The following is a 26,264-nucleotide window of genomic DNA, read 5'->3' as shown; positions in this document are numbered from 1 at the left end:
AGAGCGACTACAGGAGGAAGGTCCTTCTCCTACCTAGCCGCCAAGACCTGGAACTCCCTCCCGACCGACCTGCGCCTGACCCAAGACCACCTCTCCTTCAGGAAGAAGCTGAAGACCTGGCTGTTCGAGCAGTAGCGGCACCCCCCCCCCCCCAGCGCCTTGAGACCCTACGGGTATGTAGCGCGCTTTATAAGTGTCAATGATTGATTGATTGATTGATTTTATTAAACATTAGTAGTATTGTTGTAGTACCAGTAAGCGTAGAATAAAATGGAATTAGTGAATTGCATGATTATTTATGAAAGCTGAAGGAACTTTTATGAGCATGGGAAGCATTTGCAGCAATAAGAAAATAGAAAAAGGTTGTTCAAGTGAATCATTATAATACTATGCTGTGCACCCTCGGAATATGAGTGTTTAGGACTATTTAGGATGGGGCCAAGAATGGTTTGCATATGGTGGGCCATGTCTTCAGTGGCACAAAAACGAGATAATGATGTGTTGGAATGTTGCTGAGATGAACTATCAGTCCTTCCTTCACCTTTAGTTTTTCTCAATGATCAGCCCGAAGGAGCACAGGCATAAACAGACGTTGGGCCCATAGAGACTTACGACATACAAACTCCTGCCCCGCTCCCTGGTGAGGTACATTAAGGCTGGAAACAATTTGAGATTACTTGCATCATAGGGGAGTGGCCTGAAAGCTTAGGATCAACTCGAACTCGTGGTTCAGGGCCATGGCTTATTAACACACAGGGAGCAAAACACACTGAATGGAAAGAGGCCACAAATAGTTACCAAGGAATTAGATTAATTCAAGCATTTCCATCCTTTGATCTGTGCTTGTCTCAGTAGACAGTTAGTAGTACAATCAGTGGATTGATGTCTTTGTGGCTGCTTCATGTTAAGGTTTGCGATGCCAATACTTCCTCCCCAGGGTTGACAGTCAGCACCTTTTATTCTCCCACATTGTCTCTCTCATGTAGAGACACTGCATTTACAACTGAAGTGTTTGTCACATTGAGAACACTGATATTATTTTTTATGGTTGTGGCTTCTCTCCTGTTGAATCAAACTTAATCATTTACTGAAGTGATCCTGGCATGATAACTATTTGCCCTGTGTGCGTTCTCTCATGTTCAACAAGTTCACATTTCTGACTGAAGCTTGTCCAGAATTCAGATCACTGATTAGGTTTTTGCCCAGTATGAGTTCTCTCATGGTGAGTGAGACTGGCTTTAAGACTGAAACCTTTCTGGCATTCAGAGCACTGATAACGTTTTTCACCAGTGTGGACCATCTTGTGTCGAATGACACTGGCCTTACTACTGAAGCTTTTTGGGCACTCTGAGCATTGATAAGGTTTGAACCCAGTGTGTGTTCTCATATGTTGACTGAGATTGTCTTTCTGACTGAAGCTTTTCTGGCATTCAGTGCACTGATAAGGTTTTATCCCAGTGTGTGTTCTCTTATGTCGAGTGAGATTATCTCTCTGACTAACGCTTTTATGGCATTCAGTGCATTGATAGGGTTTTAGCCCGGTGTGTGTGTGCTCATGTTGAGTGAGACAGATTTTCCGTCTGAAGCTTTTCTGGCACTCAGAGCACTGAAAAGGTTTTTGACTTGTGTGTATAAGCTCATGTTGAGTAAGAAGGGTTTTCAGCCTGAACCTATTATGGCATTCAGAGCACTGATATGGTTTTAGCCCAGTGTGGATTCTCTCATGCAGTGTTAAAAGCCATTTGTGCTTGAAGGATTTTTGGCATTCAGAGCAGTGATAAGGTTTCTGGCCAGTGTGGGATCTTTCATGTACGGTGAGGCTGCCTTTATCGCTGAAACGTTTTTGGCATTCAGTGCACTGATATGGTTTTATCCCAGTGTGAGTTCTCTCATGATGAGTGAGACCAGATTTCTGACTGAAGCTTTTCCAGCATTCAGAGCACTGATAAGGTTTCAGCCCAGTGTGAGTTCTCTCATGTTTAGTGAGACTTTGTTTCAGTCTGAAATTTTTCTGGCATTCAGAGCACTGAAACGGTTTGTGCCCAGTATGGACTGTTTCATGCTGAGTTAAACTGGCTTTCTCGCGGAAGCTTTTTTGGCATTCAGAGCACTGATATGGTTTAAGCCCAGTGTGTGTTCTCTCATGATGAGCAAGACCAGACCTCTGCCTGAAGCTTTTCCAGCATTCAGAGCACTGATAAGGTTTCAGCCCAGTGTGAATGCTCTCATGTTTAGTGAGACTTAATTTTGAACTGAAGCTTTTATGGCATTCAGAGCACTGATAGGGTTTCTCCCCAGTATGAGTTCTCTCGTGTTGAATTAATTTGGCTCTCTCACTAAAGCTTTTCTGGCATTCATTGCATTGATAAGGTTTTTCTCCAGTGTGACTTTTCAAATGTAAAATGAGAGAAGTTTGGTGACGGAAGTCTTTCTGGCATTCAGAGCACTGATAAGGTTTCTGTCCAGAGTGGATTCTCCTGTGTCGAGTAAGACTGGCTTTATGACTGAAGTTGTTTTGACACTCAGGGCACTGATATGGTTTTTGTCCAGAGTGGGTTCTCACATGTCTAGTGAGAATAGATTTCTGGTTGAACTTTCTTTGGCACTCAAAGCACTGATATGGTTTTAGCCCAGTGTGAGTTCTCTCATGATGAGCAAGACCAGATCTCTGCCTGAAGCTTTTCCAGCATTCAGAGCACTGATAAGGTTTCAGCCCAGTGTGAGTGCTCTCATGTTTAGTGAGACTTAATTTTGAACTGAAGCTTTTATGGCATTCAGAGCACTGATAGGGTTTCTCCCCAGTATGAGTTCTCTCATGTTGAATTAATTTGGCTCTCTCACTAAAGCTTTTCTTGCATTCATTGCATTGATAAGGTTTTTCTCCAGTGTGACTTTTCAAGTGCAAAATGAGAGAAGTTTGGTGACGGAAGTCTTTCTGGCATTCCGAGCACTGATAAGGTTTTTGTCCAGTGTGGATTCTCTTGTGTCGAGTAAGACTGGCTTTATGACTGAAGTTTTTCTGACACTCAGAGCACTGATATGGTTTTTGTCCAGAGTGGGTTCTCACATGTCTAGTGAGACTAGATTTCTGATTGAACTTTTTTTGGCACTCAAAGCATTGATAAGGTTTGTGCCCAGTGTGGATTCTCACATGTTGAATGAGATAGCTATTGTGACTGAAGTATTTATGGCATTCAGGACACTGGAAAGATTTTTGCCTCATGTGGGTTCTCTCATGTTTGGTGAGGTGGGACTGATAACTACAGCTGTTCTCACATTTATTACAATTATTCAAGGTGTTTGTATCCCCAAGTTGGGCTCGTTCCTGAATACAGGTCATATTAAGACTGAATTTCATACAGGAGTCTTCACTCGTTTATGTTACACTCTGCATTAACTTCTAGAATACACTGCAGATGGTCATCTTAACATTTGTATTTAACTAATTATAGCTTTTATTTGGAGATCAATGTTCCTATCTTTAAGGACAGCCTGTTTAACTTGTCTTATAACTTTCACTGAGGAGCCCCTTATTTTTTATTAAGGTGCCCCTCATAGAGTCATTTCCTGCACGTTATGCCAACAGTAGTTACCTCAAATAAAATTAAGCTCATTATGACTGCAGTTTCATTTAGGAGTTTTAAAAGCACTGATATGGTCTTTGAGTTTATTACTTACGTGTTATGTATATTTGTGCATACAAGTAATGACAGAGGATTAAAACATGCCAGTGTGAGTTTATGAATTATCAATAGCAGAATACAGGCCTTTTTTAAGCTTCCTATTCCAGTGAGGCCCAAAAGGTACACAATAAACTTTGGAGGTCTGACACACTTGGAAATAACTTAGATCAACCCAAACGACAGAGATGCTAAAGAAAATATATTTAAATTGGAAATGATAATGCAGCATCTTTGCTGTAATGACATCTGAGAAAGAGCATTTACAATTACTTTCTCTAAACAATGCTTGTTATTTTAAATTCATGTACAAATTAGGTTTTCTTGGGCAGGGCTTTGGGTCTCCAAAGCATTCCTCATAAACCATCAGACAGAATTTGCAACACTTATTTTCTCGAGTACACAGTGTGGGTATCAATTGTCGCCAATGTTCTTCGTACCATCAATCTTGAAATGTTCCCTTCAAGTGAAAATATTCCTACAATTAGTAGTTGCGGTAGATTTTCAATTTACTTGTGTGTACAAAGAATATTTCAGAGGTTAATCAAAACCGAAAATTGACACTTGGTAAATGTTTCTGGTCCTTGTACTTTAAGGATTTGACAACAAATAATGAACGTAAGAAAGTTGTGAAACCACTTTCACATTCAGAGAGTTCTTCCGCTCCAAATTCCTCACCATTCCTGGCAAATAGAATGTGTTTCTTCTTTTGAGATCTAGAATGTTTATACTTTCTTCAAAATAATCCTTTTTGGCATTTTTCAATAAATTGCAACATTTCTTTATCTGTTCGTGCTTCAGTAACCTGTAGAAATTGAGTCAGAAATTGTAAATGGACCCAAAGAAATAACATTTGTGACCCAATTATCTGCAGAAAGAAAGCATTTACAGAAACAAGATAGAAAATCGGTTTGAGTTGCATTTCTGATAGAGGTGAAACAGCTCTTGGACACTGTGTAGATCGGGAGCTTGAGACCACTGGAACTCCAGGTTGTGAGAGCAAAAGTAGTGAATACTGAAGAAAGAAACACAAGTTTAACATACATTGATTTACAGAATCTCAGAAGCAGCCAACACCATCAATTTACTCTTTCTGTGACAAAGGTCAGAATAACTGTAAAGTATTAGTAACACCTTTAATGAATTGTCAGATGTTGTCTACTCCCCTTCCCACTTAGAGGTATTGTAAACGCTGCTTTAAATGCCACAGTGATTGAGGCTGTGTCAACTTAGCTTAGTTGAAGTCACCATTTCAAAATGTGGGTGAAGATAAGGACTTACCTGGTGGCACAGAACTCAGCACCCTCCTCCGACAGGATCCGGACACTGCAACACCAGAAAGAGAAAGAAAAAGACATCACAATGGTAAAGGAAACCAAAAAGGGATAACAAAAGACAAATGCTAAAGAAAAAGAGGAATCAGACAAGAGAGGCTATCCTCCAGACTTCTTCAAAGAGACCCAGTATGGCCCTGGAAGTGGCAACCAGGAGAGGATAGGGCAGGATGGGAAGAGACAGAGAGGTGGAAATCAGACCCAGAGAGGAAGGACGTGAAGGAACAAACTGAGGGGAGGATAGTATCATGTGGTGTAGAGGAGGAGACAAATGCGCCAACAGTCAAGGGGCTGCTGGTGAACTCGTGCACATGGCCCAGTGCCTCCCGACACGAGAAGGGACCATACCTGCGCTGGGACCCCACTATATTCACATTCCTATAGGAATGTGGCTGCATCAGATGGGTGCCAGGGTTAGCAGGAACTAAAAGAAATCGAAGGGCGAGGTTTGCAGGAACATGGGGTGGCAGGACGCTGCTAAGCCAGATAAATCTTAGTATTCGTCAGAGCCCTAAAGTAAGAGTCAGAAAGAAGAAAACATCACACTATTTATGAAACTTGAGATAATTAGCCTGACCCTGAAGTATACTTGAATTTGTAAGGAAACTCCCTCAAAGCAAATAAGGAAGAGGACTACATAAATATCACCTATTTGTTATATTCTATTTCATTTTTTTTTATTATCACAAGCTACATAGTTAGAGAATAGTCTGTAAAGGAAGTCAAATTCCGTAAGCTGAAGAGATTTTTTTTAAAAAACTGAGCGAGAGAGAAAGAGAGAGACGAAATGGTACAAAAGGACTGAGGATTTTTAGTAAACTTTACCTGACTTTTTTTTGTTGCTACAAGGGTGGCGGCCGCATTGTGTGGTCTGTCCCAGAGTACCTTGAAAGGGAGTAAAGGGATGCTTGAATCAAGAGCTTATTTGCATCAAACGTGAATCATAGTTCATCACATCTTCCAAACAAACGTTTTTCACATACAAAACAAGTTCTCTGCACAACCATTGTAAAGTATCTTTCGTTTATGAATAAATAGATTTTCTTAAAAGTATTTTATTCTCCTGGGATCTACGACCAAACTCACAACACACAACTTCCTGCAAATCCAAACCTTGCACTACAAGTCCACAAAAAGAGCCATGATTCCTTGCTGAAAAAAGGGGCGAGCGAACAGACAGCGCACCTACAGGCTAAACAAGGACAGAGTGAACACACAGCGCACGCGTAGGCTGAAAAACAGACAGCGCAGTCACAGGCTGAACAAGGACAGAGTGAACACACAGCGCACACTCAGGCTGAAAAACAGACAGCGCAGACACAGGCTGAACGAGGTTTGAGTGAACATACAGTACATCCACAGGCTGAACAAGTTGAGAGAACATATCACACACCCACAGGCTGAACAAGATCTGAAAGAACATACTGCACAACCAAAGGCTGAACAAGGTACGGGAGAACATACAGTGCAACCACAGGATCAGGGGGCAGACCATAACAGCCCAGCCCACTTCTTTATAAACCCCATATTTCCAATTACAGCCGATGAAACATGCAAATTAAATCAATCTGGTTGATAAACAGCACGCTGACTTGTACATAGTTCTGCCCACCCTCCATAAATCTGTCAACAACTCCTGTATTTACAGAAACCATGCTCTGTGAGCAACAGCAATTCAAGTTCAAGCTGATGCAGTGTGCGAATGATGGCTGAGAAATGGGAGCAACAAGACATCAATGTAAATCTTTTTTCAATTCTTAAATGGAACCAGGAGCAGAAAGGAGGCAACACACCATAAAGGGCACTGAAGGCAGGTGGAGGCAGCACAGGACACATCAGCTATAACAAGTCTGTCAAATGGCTGGTTGGTAATGTTGGGGTCAGCAAGTCAGATGAAGGACATTCGAAATGGCAGGACCTGAAGGCACTCCATTGGGATGGGAACCAGGGGGCCCGTGAGCAAGTTAAAAAGACGCAGATTGAATGAAGATGTGCAATTAATGACCATTGCTTTGGAAGGGCAAGGAGTGAATTAATGCCTTGTATAATGGTGGTCACCCATTCCATGGCCGGCACCAGTGAATGGAGGGCATCACTGCTTCCCAGCACAGGGCCAGGCAGCTATATAAGGGGACGGGGAGGCTGTATAAGGGCACACTTTTCATGCCAATATGGATGAATGTTTATATATATGGTATTACTATAGCACAAACCCAGCCAAAAGGCAATGGAGCACTGTACATGGTCAAAGACTTGCATAAAGTGAACGAGTGATAGGAGAGGTAGCTGGTTTGTGGACGGTTAATGCACTTGTGATATTGTTTTTTTTCAAGAGGTGCATCTTGACCTCTGTCACAAATTGGAGCAGCTTTGGGGCGCTAGTCCTAATGGATACGGGGATGTTGTTCAAATGTGGATTGCTCACCTCTCACCCTTTGGAGCCTCTGATGAGGGGGCATAGATGAACCCATTGAAACCAATGGAGATGAAACATATTTTTTAAAGGAGAGAAGTTTGTTTGGTGGGTGATCCTATTGATGTGGGAGCTGTGTGTTGAGGTCCTGAGAGGCTCATGGTGTAGATAAGAGCACTCTAGGGCAGTCATATGGGATCAGAGATCAGGGGTCTCGTGGCATTTCAACAACTGAAATAAAGGAATGTACCTGAGTGCATTGCTTCTCTGCAGCCGCAGCACTGGTGGATTGCATGGAGTTAATAACAGGAAGAGTTTAGTATTCCACCGCCAGGTGTTATATTCACAAGTTAAACCCATGTAATAAATCAGCTTATTTCTTACATTTTCCTCACAAATAAGCAAGACAATAACGTATTCACCAAAGCGACCCGTTGTGCACCAGATACATGTCGTTGAAAGGGAACACAGCACACAGCTTCTCGAAGAAGCAGAGACGGAGACAGGCGGACTCCCAGCGACCACATTTCTTGGGGGCTGAGGTCAGCAGCGTGCACCCACAATGATTGGGGCTCTCGTGGCCAGGCGGGCGTTCAGCAGCAGCAGCACGCGGCTGTGGTGGCCTGGGCTGGTGGTGGCGATGACTCTCGTCGTGCAGTGTTGTGGTGGGCGCACATCGGCAGCAGCTCTCGCTCTAGCTACAGCGGCCCACAGGACAAATCCCAAATCCCAAGGATAAAAGTTGCCAAAGGTGGGGGCGCTCAGTGACCACAGCTCTCTCTTAGCTGCGGCGGCCCACAGGACAATTCATGATGATGCAAAGTAGCAAAGGGTGTGGGCACTCAGCGGCGACTGCTCTCTCTTGGCTGCGGCGGCCCACGGGGGAAATAACGATGATGCAAAGTAGCAAAGGGTGCGGGCACTCAGCGGCTACAGCTCTCACTTGGCTGTGGCAGCCCACTGGGCAAATCACGATGAGGCAAAGTAGCAAAGGGTGTGGGCACTCAGCGGCTACAGCCCACTCTTGGCTGCCGTGGCCCACACGACAGAGGACGGTCTCGGCCCAGCTAGCTTAATGGTGGACGCTTAGCGGCTGCAGCTCTCTCTTAGTTGCAGCGGCCCACACAGGTTCAACGAAGGGCTCGAAGGTGCAGATTCCGGTGGGCTTTCAGCGGAGGCAGCTCTCTCTCAGCGGTAGCGACCCACACGGATCCAGTGGAAGAGTTGAAGGTGCAGATTTAGGCGGGCTCTCAGCGGGAGCAGCTCTCTGTTAGCTGCAGCAGCCCACACAGGTTTAGCAAAAGGTTCAAAGGTTCAGAGTTAGATGGGCTCTCAGCGGGGGTAACTCTCTCTTAGCTGCAGCGGCCCACACAGGTTTAGCAAAAGGTACAAAGATTCAGAGTTAGGCGTGCTCTCACTGGCGGCAGCTCTCTCTTAGCTGCAGCGGCCCACACCGGTTTAGCAAAAGGTTTCAAGGTTCATAGTCCGCGGTCCTCACAGTAGATCTAGAGGCTCTGGATTACTCGACGGAGGCTTCACCTGCAAGTAGAATTCCTCGCACAGGAATTCCGAAGGCTGAAGGGGTGATGTCTAATGTCCCAGAGACTTCTGCAGGAGACGCTCTCGATTTTAGGCCCTCGGGTAGTTTCTTAGGCAAGCTTGGTGAAAGTTTCAAAGACATTTCCTCTGTTCGCTCAGAGTTTTGTCTTGACATCCAGAAGGAACACACCTGGACAAAGTTCCAGCGCAGCATTTTAAACCTAAAAAGTCTTTGGTCTCTAAGGACGCAAAGCACTGACTCCAGTCAGAACCAGTTCGGTGGAGTCGAGTACACTTGGTTTACAAGGTGACATCCGGCCCTTTTAGAATGAGGGGGTCTACTATCAGACACCCAGTGGGAGGTGGAGCCATCATTCACCTTGCCAGGCACGGCCATGCTCGGATCAAAGAGTCACCCCTCCCCATGCTCTGAATACCAATCTCTCTCTCCAGGCAGGTCTGACCCAGCTGGCCCTGTTGCTCCAAAACCAGACGGCCAATTCACATACTCGCAACAGCCCGCAGTAAAGCTTTAGGCCAGAAACTACAGCGTTTTCAGGAAAGGCATTTCAAAACATGTGATATAAATGGTTCTTACTAAAAGGTGGCCCTCAATGTCCTAAGCATAAACACATCAAACTCTAAGTTCCTATCGGGTTCCTAGGGCTGGATAGGGTGATAGAAAGTCATCCTTAACAAACAGGCTACACAGATGTAGGCATTAGGGTTATCCTTATTCCCACAGTCATTTATATACAGGGAGCAAACAGTCATTTATATACAGGGAGCATTCGCGCTGTGGCACTGATTAGCAGTGGCACGGCGCCCAGAACATCTACATCCAGCCAACATACAAGACAGGAAGAGTAGGGGGGAAGGGAGACCCACGCCAATGATGCCAGGTCTAACAGATATGATATGAGAGCCATTTTATCTAGTGCTGCACAGCTACTTCGGGAATGAAGTGTCCTGGACCTAGTATGACAACATAAATAGCAAAAAATCACACCCTTCTGAACACTAATGCAGAGACCAAGAGGATATTTAAAAACAGAAAACTTTTGAGTTATTTCCTGAAAGAACTCAAGTTTTCTGGGGTGCAAAGGGCGGGTGGGATTTTATTCCAGGTATCTACCTTCACCACAGGCAGAGAGAAACCACCTATTCTGGTTTTCCTGAATTTAGGGACAAGCATGACAGGTTCTCCTATCTCGAGCTGGCTGATACTGAGCAAAAAGAGAGGAGATATAAAAATTCTGGACCTGATTTTAGAGCGTTTATAACATAAATAAAGTGTTACAAATTGACATCTTTTAAGGACAGGAATCCAGTGCAATTTGACCAGTTTGTTGGAGATCGACTTTGATTTCATTAAGCCCAGAACCAGCCTAGCTGCTGTATTTTGCAGCGGCTGCAACCTGTATAGGAGATATTTAGATATGCCTACGTATAAAGAGATGCAGGAATCCATTATCAATAGGATCAGGGTCAGAGCCAGGTCCCTGCTAAATGAAGCAGGGATGAATAGAAGTATTTTTTCTGCTAACTTTCAGTAGTCGGAAGCCTGTACAGCAGGTGATGTTAATGTGCCCCTTTAAGGACAGATGAGAGTCCACCTAAACTCATAGGTTGCTGACCTGATGGAATGGGTTGACAGAGCTCTGAACGACACTGGCCACCACTCTTCTGCCCATGAGGCTCTGGTCCCAAAATACCACTTTTTCTGTTTTTTCACTGTTGAGCACCAGAGAGTTTGAACTCATCCAATCAGGGACTTCCTGGAGGCAGCTCATGAAGTTACTGTTCTTCTAACCTGTACAATCTTCTGATCTAATGATCTGTGTATCATTGAGTATCGAACGACTCAATCAGGATGGACAAGAGAGCCTGGTAAAGACTGAAAAGATTGTGGCTCCAAATCAGTTCCTGGAGGGCCCCTGTAGTGATCATCTTATGGGCTGATCTGAAGTTAGCTAATGCCACAGCTTGGGTCAGACCTTTCAGAAAGGATTAGAACCAAACAAGCACTTCCCCTAAGGCCCCCCCCCCCCATCTCCAATCTCTTTAGTAAAGTGAAGTGGGAGATGATGTCAAAGGGTGCTGACAGATCTATTAAAATAAAAGTCCCCACCACCACCCCCACACACATAATGTCGCTAATATCCAGCTTGGCTTTAGCCGGCATCGTCTCTGTAGGGAGACCCTTACGGAGCCTTGATTTTTCTTTCATCAGAAGGTAGTTGTACTCAAGGTAGTTGGTTAGCCGCTTGTTCACTGTGGCCTCAGTTAGTATGGTGAACATAAGGAGCAGTGAGACAGGCCCATTCTTAGAGTTAGAACTGCAGTGACTACTGGAGCAGACATCTGGAGCTGTCTTTAAGGAGACACTGCCGCACCAGTGAGCTGCCCATGGAGAGGAGAAGGAGGAGTTGCCTGAATAGGTTCCTATGTGCACAAACCATGAAAAGCATGGACTATAGAAGTGCAAACCTCAAACCTACAACATAGGAGACTCAGCAGAGCAACTCTGCCTTACAAAACATGTGCAGACTAGGAGGCAACTACCCAGACATTCAGTGATGGTGTAGGTGTGCACCTCTGCCAAGAAGCCCATGGGAATGTTGAAAACTTTAACCAATCTTTGATCTTTATCCAACATGCTTTGCAAGGCAGAATTTTTAATCCCTTGCTCATATGGTAAATAAGCATTTGCAATGCAATAGATCTCGCATTAATTAAGTTTGAGCTATTGGCATTGCTAAAAATTGCAACAATAATTTCAACAAAAGTCTATAAATTGTAGGCCAAAACATGTGTATTTATTTTTGTAGCAATGATCGCATGCAGCGCTTTAGATGAATATGTTTAAAAGTAAAGTGTGCGATACTGCGATTGCTACAATAGTTAATTGTGGATGCATGAACAATTGATGTGTGCACTGATGGCTGGTGGTGTGTGTACCTGTAGAGATTGTGCACTGATGGCTGGTGGTGTGTGTGCCTGGTGGAAGTGTGCACTGCCGGCTGGTGGTGTGTGTGCCTGGTGAAAGCGTGCACTGACGGTGGTGATGTGTATGCCTGGTGAAAGGGTGCACTGACGGTGGTGGCGTTTTTGCCCGGTGGAAGCGTGCACTGATGACTGATGGTGTCTGTGTCTGGTGAAAGTGTGCACTGACTGTGTGGTTGTGTGTGTGTGGTTGTGTGTGTGGTTTTATGTGTGGTTGTGTGTGTGGTTGTGTGTGTGGTTGTTTGGTTGTGTGTGGTTGTGTGTGTGTGTGTGGTTGGGTGTGGTTGGTTGTGTGTGTTTATGTGTGTGTGTGGTTGTGTGTGTGGTTGTGTGTGTGTGTATGGTTGTGTGTGTACAAGCCACATCATTCACACTGAGCTCTGTATCTAAAGGTCATGCAATTTGTACATGCGATTTTGAAAGTATTGTATCTCAGAGAGCAGCACCCACTTTTTATTTAGATACCTGCTTACAAGACGACACATATATTCTTTACAAAGTAAAGGAGGCCCTCCCTTTGTAGGGAAAACAATATCATTCTGTTTTTAAATGCGTGAAGGAAATGCACGATTGGTTAACAACAAACAGGGCGCCCAAAGGAACGTGCAATAATTAAGGCCAATAGACTGTCTCTAAGTTAACACCCACAATAACCTCCCGAGAAAGGGACTTGTCTAGAAGAAGCATTGTGGACACACCCTAGGAAAATAAATGTGATTACCTTAATATTGTCTCACTTTAATATGTGTTGGGGGAAACTGATGGTCTGGAGCTTTGCTTCACAGCAACAAACTACAACCGTAAGTGCAAATCCAATATGAAAGTAAGATTTGGAGAAACTGTTTGTTTCATCATTCATGCCAACTTTTGTTTACAACCCAGTGTTCTCAAAGCACCAGTTATTTTCTCATGGCACTCAAGTTAGGAAGATTGAGTCCCAAACATGTTGTATTCCTTTTTAAAGTCCTATAGTTTTAATCAGTAAGAACTCTGTTGTGTAGGTCTTTTTCTATGCTTATAGAGGCCCTACATAGTGAGCGCACAGTTAATCAGAAACTTCGGACACGTTTTTCAGTGGGGTCAAGAGAATTCAAAAGAAACCCCTTTCATAAAAAACAAGCATTTACAATGCAATGGTCTCGGCATTATTAAAGGGAGAGCTATTGGCATTGCTCATAATTTTTTTTTTTTTTAATCATAAATAAATGGCATTGTCATTTACATTGCCAATAGCTTAATCGTTAAATAAATGGCATTCTCATTTACAATGCCAATAGCGTAATCGCTCGCAAATGCAGGACCTATTGCATTTACACCCACACAGAGCCACACACACAAAGCCACCCACACACACATACAGGCGCATGAGAGAGACAGATGGAAAATGCATGCACGGTTATGGAGCGCTTAAACAGGGAGAAAAAAGTACCTTAAAAAATGTCAGCAGTGGAAGGACACAAGTACTTTGGGCATGCTGCAGGGGAGGGACAGACACAAGAAGAGGAGGTAAAGGCTACAGAACCTTGAATAATAAACAAGCAAATGAGAGTGACAGTACAGCCAAATAATTGTAAACAATAGGCTGGTTCTAAGTCTATTGTAAGCTAACTAAACGTCTTGCAACAAACAGCGAAGGCACTGATTTAGGCAAGACCTAAAAAGCAGGAAGCATACAGCGATCTTAATCTTAGGACAGAAATTGTTTGTGGTGAGAACTTGTGATAATTCTGTGCAAGCAGCTTGTAAAACCATAGTAACTACTGCGGGTAGTGTGTTTTTCACTTGCTGAGGTTTCCCTGGGTCCCTAGATGGTTATCTGTGTATGGTATAAACACAAGAGAGAGTACCCCACTATCCCCAGGGAACAGGGTACAATGACAATGTAGTCAAAGAGAAATCCCTGGGTGTACACTAAAGTAGGTGCATGTTATGTTACTGTATGGGTTCTAACCAATCATACAAACATTCCTTATAGGGACATTAAGGGGAAAATTCATGTAAAAATAAAAAATTAGATAAGGAGTTCCACACTAAAAGTGAACGTTCACAATCTCTTTAATATTTTCTAAAAATAAAACCTCTTGTCACAGAGAAATTAATTAAAAATTCAAAGAACACCTCTTTGAATAAGTACAATAAAATTTCAATAAACAATTAATAACAGTTCATTACACATAAAAGAACATAATATCACAATCATCAAAATTATATAGCAAAGGAGAAAAAATTAATCAATACAGTACGCAAAAAACAATTGGATCCTTTTCGCAAACCCCTTCTCACTGTGGCCTTGATATTTTTCGCCACTACTAATATAGATCCACTGGTCTTTTCTTTAATGCTGGTGGTACAGTAGACAGTATCTATAATGTATGAATATCTGCTACCTCCTTGACCTTGTTAGGATTCTAGCAACAAATGCGTCGACGCGTTTCGGTGTTATAGTACTTGATGTTGTAACACCTTCATTAGAACATGCCGTCTCTTTGGGGTCACTGGCTTCTACACTTATATTAAAGAATTTCCTTTAAATCTTGTAAGATTCCCCTGGGAACACAGCCGTCAGGGAGCCTTCTATAGACGATCACTGTAAATTTTTGTTGTACCTCCGGGGTGATGGACCTTCTCAGAGTAGAAGAGTCTTTCTCCTGTTATATGATCAGGTGGGCTAGGATCCCCTCTTTTTGTCGATTTTCTTTGTTAACAATTGGTAAATATCTTTATGTAATTTAAAACGCTCTCATGAACGGGCATATATCGATTTTCTTAGCTTTGGAACTGGATATGTTCTGAAAAGGAGAAGAACGCGGCAGAGGCGCTTACAATTTCACGAGCAGAACATATCCAGTTCCAAAGCTAAGAAAAATCGATATATGCCCATTCATGAGAGCGTTTTAAATTACATAAAGATATTTACCAATTGTTGACAAAGAAAATCGACAAAAAGAGGGGATCCTAGCCCACCTGATCATATAACAGGAGAAAGACTCTTCTACTCCGAGAAGGTCCATCACCCCGGTGGTACAACAAAAATTTACAGTGATCGTCTATAGAAGGCTCCCTGACGGCTGTGTTCCCAGGGGAATCTTACAAGATTTAAAGGAAATTCTTTAATATAAGTGTAGAAGCCGGTGACCCCAAAGAGATGGCATGTTCTGATGAAGGTGTTACAACATCAAGTACTATAACACCGAAACGCGTCGACGCATTTGTTGCTAGAATCCTAACAAGGTCAAGGAGGTAGCAGATATTCATACATTATAGATACTGTCTACTGTACCACCAGCATTAAAGAAAAGACCAGTGGATCTATATTAGTAGTGGCGAAAAATATCAAGGCCACAGTGAGAAGGGGTTTGCGAAAAGGATCCAATTGTTTTTTGTGTACTGTATTGATTAATTTTTTCTCCTTTGCTATATAATTTTGATGATTGTGATATTATGTTCTTTTATGTGTAATGAACTGTTATTAATTGTTTATTGAAATTTTATTGTACTTATTCAAAGAGGTGTTCTTTGAATTTTTAATTAATTTCTGTGACAAGAGGTTTTATTTTTTTTAAATATTAAAGAGATTGTGAACGTTCACTTTTAGTGTGGAACTCCTTATCTAATGTTTTATTTTTACATGAATTTTGCCCTTAATTTCCCTATAAGGAATGTTTGTATGATTGGTTAGAACCCATACAGTAACATAACACGCACCTACTTTAGTGTAAACCCAGGGATTTCTCTTTGACTACTCTATCTGTGTATGGTGAACTGTACTGTGCTATTCCAACAATGTAGGACTGGAGAGAAAATTACCATTGTATTGGATGATTGTGAAATCTGATGTTAAATTGCTTAGACAGTCCGCGGTTTACAATACTAATTAAAAAGGAGGGACAAAGAAGAAGAAAGTCTGTGGCAGCTGACCAATAATAAGCAAGCACACGAGTGGCAAAGAAGCTAACCAATGGTAAACAATGCGCAACGTAAAATGAAACCAAAAAAATAAAATGTTTCGACCTAAAAAAAAAGCAGAGCACAGATTGAAGATACAGCAGAAAGACCATCCTACAGCACAGATTACACACAACATGAACTGAACTCGACAGCTAGGACCAACGCCATTAACACGGGACACAACATGCGAAGAGAATGGCTATATGTCTCACAATGGCTCGGCTCGTCAGTTTTGAATATTGAAATCAATGTTTCCTACTGTTAAATAACGCTTCACTGTCCAGTGGGTTAGTCACAGTGGCATGGAAAGCGTGCTTATACTTTTAACGATACAAAAACACATTTCTGTTAGGGTCTTGCTCCTACGAAAGGTTCCTCCATCACTTCCACAGATCTTAATAGTTTTAGCTTCAAGCCAAAACAGCATTGCACGTGGTTTAAAGAGCCAAACTGGTTATTTTTCGCCTGTAAAAAAGAGGACGGAGTGAGTTGGATGGGCTATGATGGGCTATGATGGGCAATAGATTTACGTTAAGAAATCTTTCTACAGTTTTTTGCACTGCCTACCAACCATGAGCATCTCTAACCTAGAGTTTAAAGCTCCTCCTTCTAGAGTTTCAAAAATGAACGCTGAACATTACCGAGGAATCGCCTTCCCTTGGGTTCATCGCCTCACTGCCTCTGCCCCCCCGCCGTGCCCCCAAGCACTGTTCCTTGTGCTGCATCCATGCATCAATGCTACTGTAATACATACAAATACATCTCTGGTACACCTTGTGCCATCTCACTACACTGGCAGTGTAGGATTCAGCCTAAAAAGCTCAAGTTACCTTTTAGACAAGTTACAATTTCGAAAAGCACGATTTCCATGGTCACATTGTGGAAATTTGAGAAATTGATATACATAAACAGTGTTCATTATTCCATTTTTCCCGCTCCTCTCCCTGTAAGCACCATGAATATCGTGAAATATTGACCGCATCACTCTGTCAGTAAAAGCCCGCACCCATATGTACATGACAGCCATTTTAGGCACCCTGGCCCTTTTTCCTGCTCATTAGAATCACCGGCTTCCCTTCTGCGCGTATCTGGACCCCCCCCCTCTCTCTCTCTCTCACATGCAGGGATTATGAAACCCTCTCCCTCTGCGCGACCCCGCCCTGAAAGGCAACCCTCCTGCTTGACCCACGCAGACCCCCCATTCCCTCTTGAAGAGGCATCCTTCGCCTTAACTGACATAGCCCTCCCGAGCTGCACCCGACTGCCCCCGCTCTCTCATGTACGGGTCATAAGATCTCTCTCTCTCTCTCTATCTCTATGCAACTCTGTCCCTGTGTCCACCCTGGCTCCCCCTCCCTTCTCCTCACACGGGCAAGTCATAAACCTTCTTCTTCTGCAAGACCCTGTCCTTGGGAGTCACGGCCGCGCCTGACCAGCACCTCCTCTCCTTTCATGAATAACCCCTCTGTTAGTAAACCCTCCCTCCGCGATTGACTGTCCACACATGTCTGAGGTCATCTCCTAAGCCAGGAGATACTGTTTACTGCTTATTGTATGGAATCACCCCTCTTCAAAGGACCCACTATTGATCCTGGCCACCCCACCCCCTGGGCTATGATCAGGCGCACACATCCTAAAAGTTGGCGGAACACTCAGCTGCATGATTACCCTCCCCTCTTATCAGCAGGTCAAGGGTCCCTATTGTGAACATATGTGGGGTAGGATTGACACGAGGATTATGGGGATGTCTTTTCCGTGTTGCACAATGTCATGATTGTAATGCTAAAGTGTTCTGTAAAGTATAAAAGACGATCTCTCAGCTCACTTGTTAGAGCACCTCCCGATGACACCTTGTTTCGTGTCTGAAATGACAGGCTCTCCTCATGAGAAATAAACCCTGTTCTTGTGTCCCTACCTCCAGCGCCCGTCTCTTTATTTGGTAACTATTCAGAATGGAAACTAAGAGGCGTCTTGCGCCGGCCATCCGGGCATCGATACTGGTATGGAAACCCACATTTTTACAATTGGCGTCCCAACGAGGGGTCCATCAGTGACATAAGGTCCAGTGAGAGAGATCCAGACGATGAGGTGAACATCTAAATGATCGGAGTATACCTGCCTTGAGAGGGCCCTCGTCCGGCTGCCGATTGAATGAACTTCACCAATTCTGAACGGACCTCTCTCGAGTGACCCACTGTCCTGACTGGAATCCCACAGGACTGCTGCGGTAAAATCATGGAGTAAGAGAACGATCGGGCGCTGGAAGGAGGAAGGCGAAGAACTGCCCACACGGTCCGGTCCGGGTAAGGTCGCGTAAATGCGACAAATTGTGAAATAATTGTTTGGTTTGGATAATACTAGTATTACTCTTTTGTTGGTACCTCTGGAGATTCACCGTCTGCAAACGGAGAAACAACAGGCTCTCCCTTTGCAAGCAGTGAAGGATAGGTAACGCAGACTTTTGTCCCCGTTGTAATCCGTCGTGCCTATCTTCCTCCCCCACTGTTTCCCGAACTATTGTTCGTGGATTATTGTCTGGAGATTCTCTGTCTACAAACAGGGAAGAACAAGGTCTCTCTTTGTAGGTAGCGAAAAGGTAGGTAACGCAAACCTTTAACACATCGTACCTACTCATTCTCCCCACTGATTGTTTGATTGACCGAACATTGATTGTTCGAGATTGGTTCTTTTTGAGGTATTCACCGCCTGCAAACAACGGAGAATAGAAATATTCTGTCTAGTCTTTGCCCGCCGTGATAAGATAGGTAGTGCAGACTTTTGTCCCCGTTGTAATCCGTCATACCTATCTTCTCCCCACTGATTGGTAGCCTGTTTAGCCCGGACCGCTTATTAGAGATGAACCATCCAGCTCCACTGGAGGGCACACCTAATAAGGACATGTTCATTAAGTGTGGACTAGTCGCTATAGCTTATAATAGGTTATGGCATAAAAATACAAGAAAAAGAGTTGAGCGAAATCAGTTGGCCACTGATGAGTTATCAACTTCGCTAAAAATAAAATAAGAAACGTTAGAAATAACCCGCAATAAGAAACATAAAAATGGCGAGGGAAGACAAGCTTGACACCAAGGCAGCCACGAGGTAGCTAGGTTCCGTTGCCTATTCCTGCCCTATACATGTCTGCCTCATTGCCCACCACGCCCAAATAACGGTCACATGAAATAGATACAAATCAATAGGTACCTACCCCCATTCCGGAAACTCCCGAAGTGCAACAGGTCCACGGTTACGCCCATCCGGTAGGCGAGGCCTCGAGGCATGCGGGGCTCGCCTGGCCGCAGTCGGAAGGGGAGGCTGTGGGGCGGACGGCCCAGAAAACCGTGATGGCCTCTCCTTCTCTCCTCTTCTGCTGCCCTGCAGGCCACGGGGGGGGGGCTGTCTTGCCTCAGCCACCGACCACCCCCCCCCCCTCTGTCTCTCGCCTGGTCCGGCCCGCAAAGAAAGGCCGAAGCCAAAGCGAGGACGGCGGCGCTTACAGGTAGTCCCGCCACATGTCAAACTCCTGGAGAGTTTCAGGTAGTCCCGCCACATGCCGACGCCTGGACAAGCGCAAGTAGTCCCGCCACATGTCAACCCCTGGAGAGTTGCAGGTAGTCCTGCCACATGTCAAAAGGGGGGGAGGGGCTGTCTTGCCTCAGCCACCGACCCCCCCCCCCATCTTCAATAGCCGGCACGGCCAATATCGAAACGGCGGAGCCGAGGATCGGCGAGGGGTCGCTGGAAGGGGGAGGTGGCGCGAACGAGCCTCCCCCACCTCCCTCCAGGTGGAGGCTTCCAGCGACACCCCAACGCTCTTACTTAAAGAGGGTCCACATCGAAAAGCGGTCTTTTGCCCGGGACGGGCACACGCCCCATGCCTTCTCTCCTCAACTTTGAAGATTCTATGAGAGCCGGGGGGGCCCCCCGACCCCTCACCATGGGTGCCCCCGTCCCCCTCACTGGGACCCGCGACGTCGACACACTCCTGCCGGCGCCAGCCTCAGTTTGGAAATGGCTAAAACACAGCCAAGGTACAGACTTGTTCAGTTCCGGTGGAACACCAGAATGACCCGGTAGGAAAATTGTTGTTGCCCTCCCCACTCTTTGACTGATGGTCCATTTGTTAGACTGTTACCACATTGCGAAAAACTTTTTGAACTGCCAACGGAAGGTTCTGGTCCAACCATGAGTCATTGGAGACATTCTGACTATACCGGAACCTGCCTGACCTCGCCCAAAATGGCGCCGATACACGAAACGAAAACTTTCGAACTCCCTGTTCACCTGGATTGCTCGAATATTGATGCTCTGAGATATGTATGCATTTTTGGACAATGAAAGTCGATAAGATGGATAGTGATTATGTGCTTAGAGAAGAAAGCAATACAGATATTGATCATGTGTTTGGACAATGAACTGATTTAGGGTGGGTACTAATTATGAATGGGAACAATGAATTGGTGTAATTTGGACAGTGAACGAGCATCTGGATAATGAATTAATGAATTAATTGAAAACTGAATCCTTGACATGCATCATGCTTGCTCTGTAGTAAAGTTCTATACGATTTTATTGCACTGTCGCACTTTATGCAATGAACTGCCACCAACTTCATTCTTCTTATGTACAGTTCCAATCTGCTCCGTGGCCGGTCCACTGGATTGTGGGCCTGTATTTATACACCAGCACTTTTTTTATTAAAAGTATTTTTGAAAAAGAAAGCATAGTTGTAGCGGTTGCATTAATGAGTTTTGAATGTATTACTACTGTGAGCAACGAGAAAGTATGATGAAGGCTGAAGGTTAAAAAGGACCCGATATTTAGCAGCTACATTACGTGTCACAGGCAGCCGAAAAAGTGTTTTAGACGCCCTTAAAACGACACCACAGAAATACGGCCTGACTGCCACCCTTGCACATAACCAAAAGGGGTCGCGACCAAGTAACTCTTGTAGATACGCAGGTTGTCAATGATTATCTATCTGACATTACTGGTCCCTCTGGGCTTAAAACGCCGAGATGGTAAAGAAATGCACTACGTGGGGATAGGTCGAGTATGTGGTAGGTAAAAACATTTTTCGGATTACTGCATGCTGATGTGGTTTGAATGCTGCCCCCCACCCCCTTCTTTCTCCGCCCTTCTGCAGGTCGCGTTGGAACCTCGGCTGAAGTATGGGAGGACGATGATCGAACCACCGACGAGAAAGGGAAGAAGGGAATATGAGCATGGTCCTTATGACGATAAGTTTTTTTAAAGACGTAGACTTAACATGACTGTTCCTCCTTAGAACATAGTGACTGGGAGGATGGACTGACATAGAGACTTGACGGGTACTGTATGACGAAAATTGGCTCGAAATAACACGTTAGAGAATGTAACTAGATGTTTGACTAGGTAGGTAAAGGACAAAAGAAAAGTGCACGGGTAAGGGTTACCAAGACTGCACCCATCTGGGAAGTTAGAAATGTTGCTGATGTTCAAAATGTACTGCCCCCCCCCCCCCCTTCTCACACTCTTATAGATCTAGCCAAGCTGTCCGACTGTTCTCCCGATCAATACTTGCCGTTGCCTCAGCCTGAAGAACTTCCCACCAAAGGAAGAAACTGGAGAATGGTTTAAAATCCAACCATGGGTAAATAGCGCGACCAGGTTCATTTCTGATCGACTAACCGAGGTGTAAGTATTGGCCATTGAGAGCGCTCGAAGAGATAACAAGCGAGAGGGAAAAGGAGGGAAAAAGAGGGAAAGGTAGAAAGAGCTAAGCACGTAGGTCAATAGGATAGTAAAAGATAAATAGGATATAAAAAAATATATAGATATTGTTGGCCAACTGTTGTTTTCTGTTTTGTTGTGAATGTATTATATATGTAATACATGTACTGTCTTCCTTCGTCTGAGTTTGTGTGTGTGTGTACTGTAGGGGTTTATGTTCTTTCTTTGTTTACGTCTCTCCGTTACCTGACCCCCTACTGTTCTGTGTTATGAACGCACTAAATTACCTATTTTTGTACACGTCTCTCCCTTTCTCTATCTCTCTCCCTCACTCTATATCTCTCCCTCACTCTGTCTCTCTCTCTCTCTCTCTCTACATGTCATACGTGTACCAAATGGCTCGTTTAGATTACGGACGCCTCTCACTCTCTATGAGAGTCTCCTTATTTCCTCTTCCTTTTTATGGTAAAATCGTGCCTCGCAGGCACCAGTCTGATTGGATAATTATTGAACGCGAAGGCGTTCAGCGAAATTGACCGAAAACTAAAATGATTGTATCTCGCCATATTACTACCTCTCCTTTCTGCAAAATGAATGAACTCGAATTGGCTGAGAAGGAAAGGACAGGTAAGACGACTAAGGTCCCCCAATCTGGCCTTTATAGGGGAACTGTATGTCAATGGCACCTTATTTTTCTGTTCATCAGAGACGAACGCCAACGTCCAGATTGACCCCCAATGCCCAGATTACCCCACCCCCCCCTTCTTTTTGCACCCAAGCGCGAACGCCCGAAGCATCCCCACCCCATTTGATAGACCCCAGCTGCTGTCCCGGATATAAACATGATGACCATGAGTAACTGTCGTCCCTCGAGAAAAACCTGTTTTACGTGACTCTCGATGATAGCGCCCCCGGCCTGTTTGAAAAGGTTAGCCAGCCTTGAAGGGAAACGTTAGACTGTTAAAGGCTTGGGTTTGAAAGGCAAGTCTACACTGGAAGCTCCAAAATGTTGAAATTGATGAAATGCGCAGTTGATGGGAATATTATTTCTATACATTTATGTCATGAATAGACGATGAATTCACTTGGCATGAACACAGTAGGAATGTTGACATATGCACTGCTTGGTAATAGACCTCTGACTGTGACCGATGAGCGTATCTCCCAAGTGCGCAGGATTGAGGGAGGAATTCACCTGCATAAATGACTTCTTCTGTCAGTTCTCTAAAAGCTTGTTTTGTACCTATTCAAAGATTTGCGATCACCAGAGGAGAAGGGTCGGACGAGCCTGGCTGCAGATCTTGAGATACATGCGACCTCGACCAAAGGTGGAGCTGCAGAGCAACAAGATACGGGACGAGACAGCAATTTCAAACGTGGAAAATAAAAAATGACGGGCTGCCCTGAAGCCCTCCGTCTGCTAACCCACGTGTGCCTGGAGTCTCCGTCCCCCTTCTTTGGGCCCGATTGATGGGCCTGCCTGCTTGTTATCCTTTGCTCCCCTGGTCTCTTTTGTGTGTCCCAGGAACTCTGACCCAACTCCGCTCTCTCTCCTATCGACTATTTGAACCACACCCACCCTCTTTTCCATGTGACTTCACGCCAAAAGGAACGGCATTTAAGTGGAAATAGGGTGGTGCTACGGAAACATAGGTGCCGAGCATAAGGCGCCACTAAAAGGACTGGTTAGGGAACAGGACTGTGGTCTAACAGCAGAGGACAGACCGCACCTTGCAACGCGAAAGGTTGAATACGAGCTGGACCTATAGCTCCACCGCCGGTGCTCAACAGCGCCAACGAGAGGACACGGACTAGAGCCTACCAGTGATGGCTCACCGTTAAAAAGACACTGTGACGAAGAGATCTTGTGTATTGAATTGAATTCCGCCCTCGGCTACTTGGTCAAAATGTTCATTGGTCGCATTTTTTTTTAAAGTCAGATACATTTATGCTATGCAGTGCGTCTGAATGTTGGGAACTCGACAAATGCAATTTTCTATGTGCTGCATTCTGCCCATCACGTCAACTGTTCATGATTACATACCAAATGTTAATATTGACAAATGCTAATTCTTCAACTACGCCTGTGTATTTCTGTACCCCCATCAATTACCATAATGAACTCTGTCATGTAAAAAGGGGCGACTGTGGAAATTTGAGAAATTGATATACATAAACAGTGTTCATTATTCCATTTTTCCCGCTCCTCTCCCTGTAAGCACCATGAATATCGTGAAATATTGACCGCATCACTCTGTCAGTAAAAGCCCGCACCCATATGTACATGACAGCCATTTTAGGCACCCTGGCCCTTTTTCCTGCTCATTAGAATCACCGGCTTCCCTTATGCGCGTATCTGGACCCCCCTCTCTCTCTCTCACATGCAGGGATTATGAAACCCTCTCCCTCTGTGCGACCCCGCCCTGAAAGGCAACCCTCCTGCTTGACCCACGCAGACCCCCCATTCCCTCTTGAAGAGGCATCCTTCGCCTTAACTGACCTAGCCCTCCCCAGCTGCACCTGACTGCCCCCGCTCTCTCATGTACGGGTCATAAGATCTCTCTCTCTCTCTCTCTCTGTGCGACTCTGTCCCTGTGTCCACCCTGGCTCCCCCTCCCTTCTCCTCACACGGGCAAGTCATAAACCTTCTTCTTCTGCAAGACCCTGTCCTTGGGAGTCACGGCCGCGCCTGACCAGCACCTCCTCTCCTTTCATGAATAACCCCTCTGTTAGTAAACCCTCCCTCCGCGATTGACTGTCCACACATGTCTGAGGTCATCTCCTAAGCCAGGAGATACTGTTTACTGCTTATTGTATGGAATCACCCCTCTTCAAAGGACCCACTATTGATCCTGGCCACCCCACCCCCTGGGCTATGATCAGGCGCACACATCCTAAAAGTTGGCGGAACACTCAGCTGCATGATTACCCTCCCCTCTTATCAGCAGGTCAAGGGTCCCTATTGTGAACATATGTGGGGTAGGATTGACACAAGGATTATGGGGATGTCTTTTCCGTGTTGCACAATGTCATGATTGTAATGCTAAAGTGTTCTGTAAAGTATAAAAGACGATCTCTCAGCTCACTTGTCAGAGCACCTCCCGATGACACCTTGTTTCGTGTCTGAAATGACAGGCTCTCCTCATGAGAAATAAACCCTGTTCTTGTGTCCCTACCCCCAGCGCCCGTCTCTTTATTTGGTAACTATTCAGAATGGAAACTAAGAGGCGTTTTGCGCCGGCCATCCGGGCATCGATACTGGTATGGAAACCCACATTTTTACAACATTTCTTATGAACCCATTTGTCACTTTCTCTCCTCACTTTCCGTTTAGTACGTATTTTTCCTCTTTCCCCCTCCATCGGATAGACCGACTGTAGTCAGCATGGGTTCTGGACTGCCCTAGTGCAGCGTACTACCTTGCAGTAGAGGTCTCAGTGCCACACCATGGTACTTCCGGCCGAGGAGTAATGGCTGCCAGGGCCAGTGCCAATCTTGGGGAGGTGGGGGAGGAGGGGGGGGGGGGGGTTTGGTTGAATTGGAGGACTCGAATGCAAACACCCATGAGCGGGCTGTACATTCAGAAGAGACAGGATGAAAGTGGCCTGCATGTGTTTCTGGGACGAATCAACGCATTAAGAAAGGAGCGCGTACAGTATTTGGTGAACGAACGTTCATCTCTGCTTATGAATGGGAGGAATGGATACCAAGCTGGCTGCCGAGGATTTGCGGTAACCGAAGGCCTAGCCATCGTCGTGCACTGAAATGCATGCGCGGATAAATGAGAGAGGCGCGATAAGCAGTCCCACGCATCTAGCATCAACTAAACCAGTGACTGCGTGACCCATTTTCAGAGGAGTCACAGACGCACCGCGAGAAGGCAGATGGTGGGCGCTATTTTGCCCCACGATGGGAAGGACCACAAACAGCCTCCAGCTCCTCTAAGCTGAGAAGTCTGCAGACCTGTCTGTGCCGGAGCTGCCCTAAGCTTTCCTAAGCAGCTGAAGAAGCTGAGACGCTGATGCCCGACATCTGCTCATGCCCACCAACAAACACCCCCCCCAACAACCAGATGACCAATCAACGGCGCGGCCCTGTTACCCTCTAATCAGCCACAGACCTGCCCAGCTTTGCTCTTTATCTGCGCCAGCTAATGCGTGAACTTGTGTATTTACCATCTGTTTCGGCATTAGTAGAGTTAAGGGACAATGGTCCAACACCACAGCCCCTCCAGCTTCTTAACGTTCTACAGTCTGCATTAGAGTGGGCTGGAGAGCACAAGGCCCACGTTCGCCCTCACACGTAGTAATGCACTGAGACATCTTGCATACTGCGTCTGTCTCTTGGACACACTGCAGTCTCTCGCGTCCCCTGCCCTCACTCACCTGGGACAGCCGGAGGCTGGAGCACAAGCCCGTCCTCTGGAACAGAGACTGCCACTTCTTCATGGTGGGACGGCGAACCCCGGAGATGGGGACAACTATCTTTTAAAGATATATGTGTTATATCTAAATAAAGATAATTGATTTGATTTAAACTATCTGGCACGGAGGGGGGCGCGTGAAGCCACGTCCTGTCGCTGACATGGAGGACGGACTCGCAGCCTCGCAGGCGAAAGAGAAAGCTGACTGT

General features: G+C 45.1%; 1 protein-coding gene across 1 annotated transcript in view; it reads right to left on the bottom strand.

Moving 5' to 3' along the window:
- Positions 1–1,262: 1,262 nt before the first annotated feature.
- The window catches only part of LOC147745330 (uncharacterized), a 39,486-nt gene continuing 14,484 nt past the window's right edge, over positions 1,263–26,264 (bottom strand). Inside the window, 4 exon segments of the mRNA XM_086952235.1 lie at positions 1,263–1,294; positions 1,297–4,695; positions 4,962–5,006; positions 5,840–5,899. Of these exon segments, the coding sequence (XP_086808361.1) occupies positions 1,263–1,294; positions 1,297–3,358 (2,094 nt within the window). The 5' untranslated portion in view covers positions 3,359–4,695; positions 4,962–5,006; positions 5,840–5,899.

Source organism: Lissotriton vulgaris, chromosome 1_1 (assembly GCF_964263255.1).
Source record: "Lissotriton vulgaris chromosome 1_1, aLisVul1.2, whole genome shotgun sequence".
NCBI classification, from domain to species: domain Eukaryota; kingdom Metazoa; phylum Chordata; class Amphibia; order Caudata; family Salamandridae; genus Lissotriton; species Lissotriton vulgaris.
The sequence above is the reverse complement of the archived record's forward strand: the minus strand, read 5'-3'. Positions and strand labels throughout refer to the sequence as shown.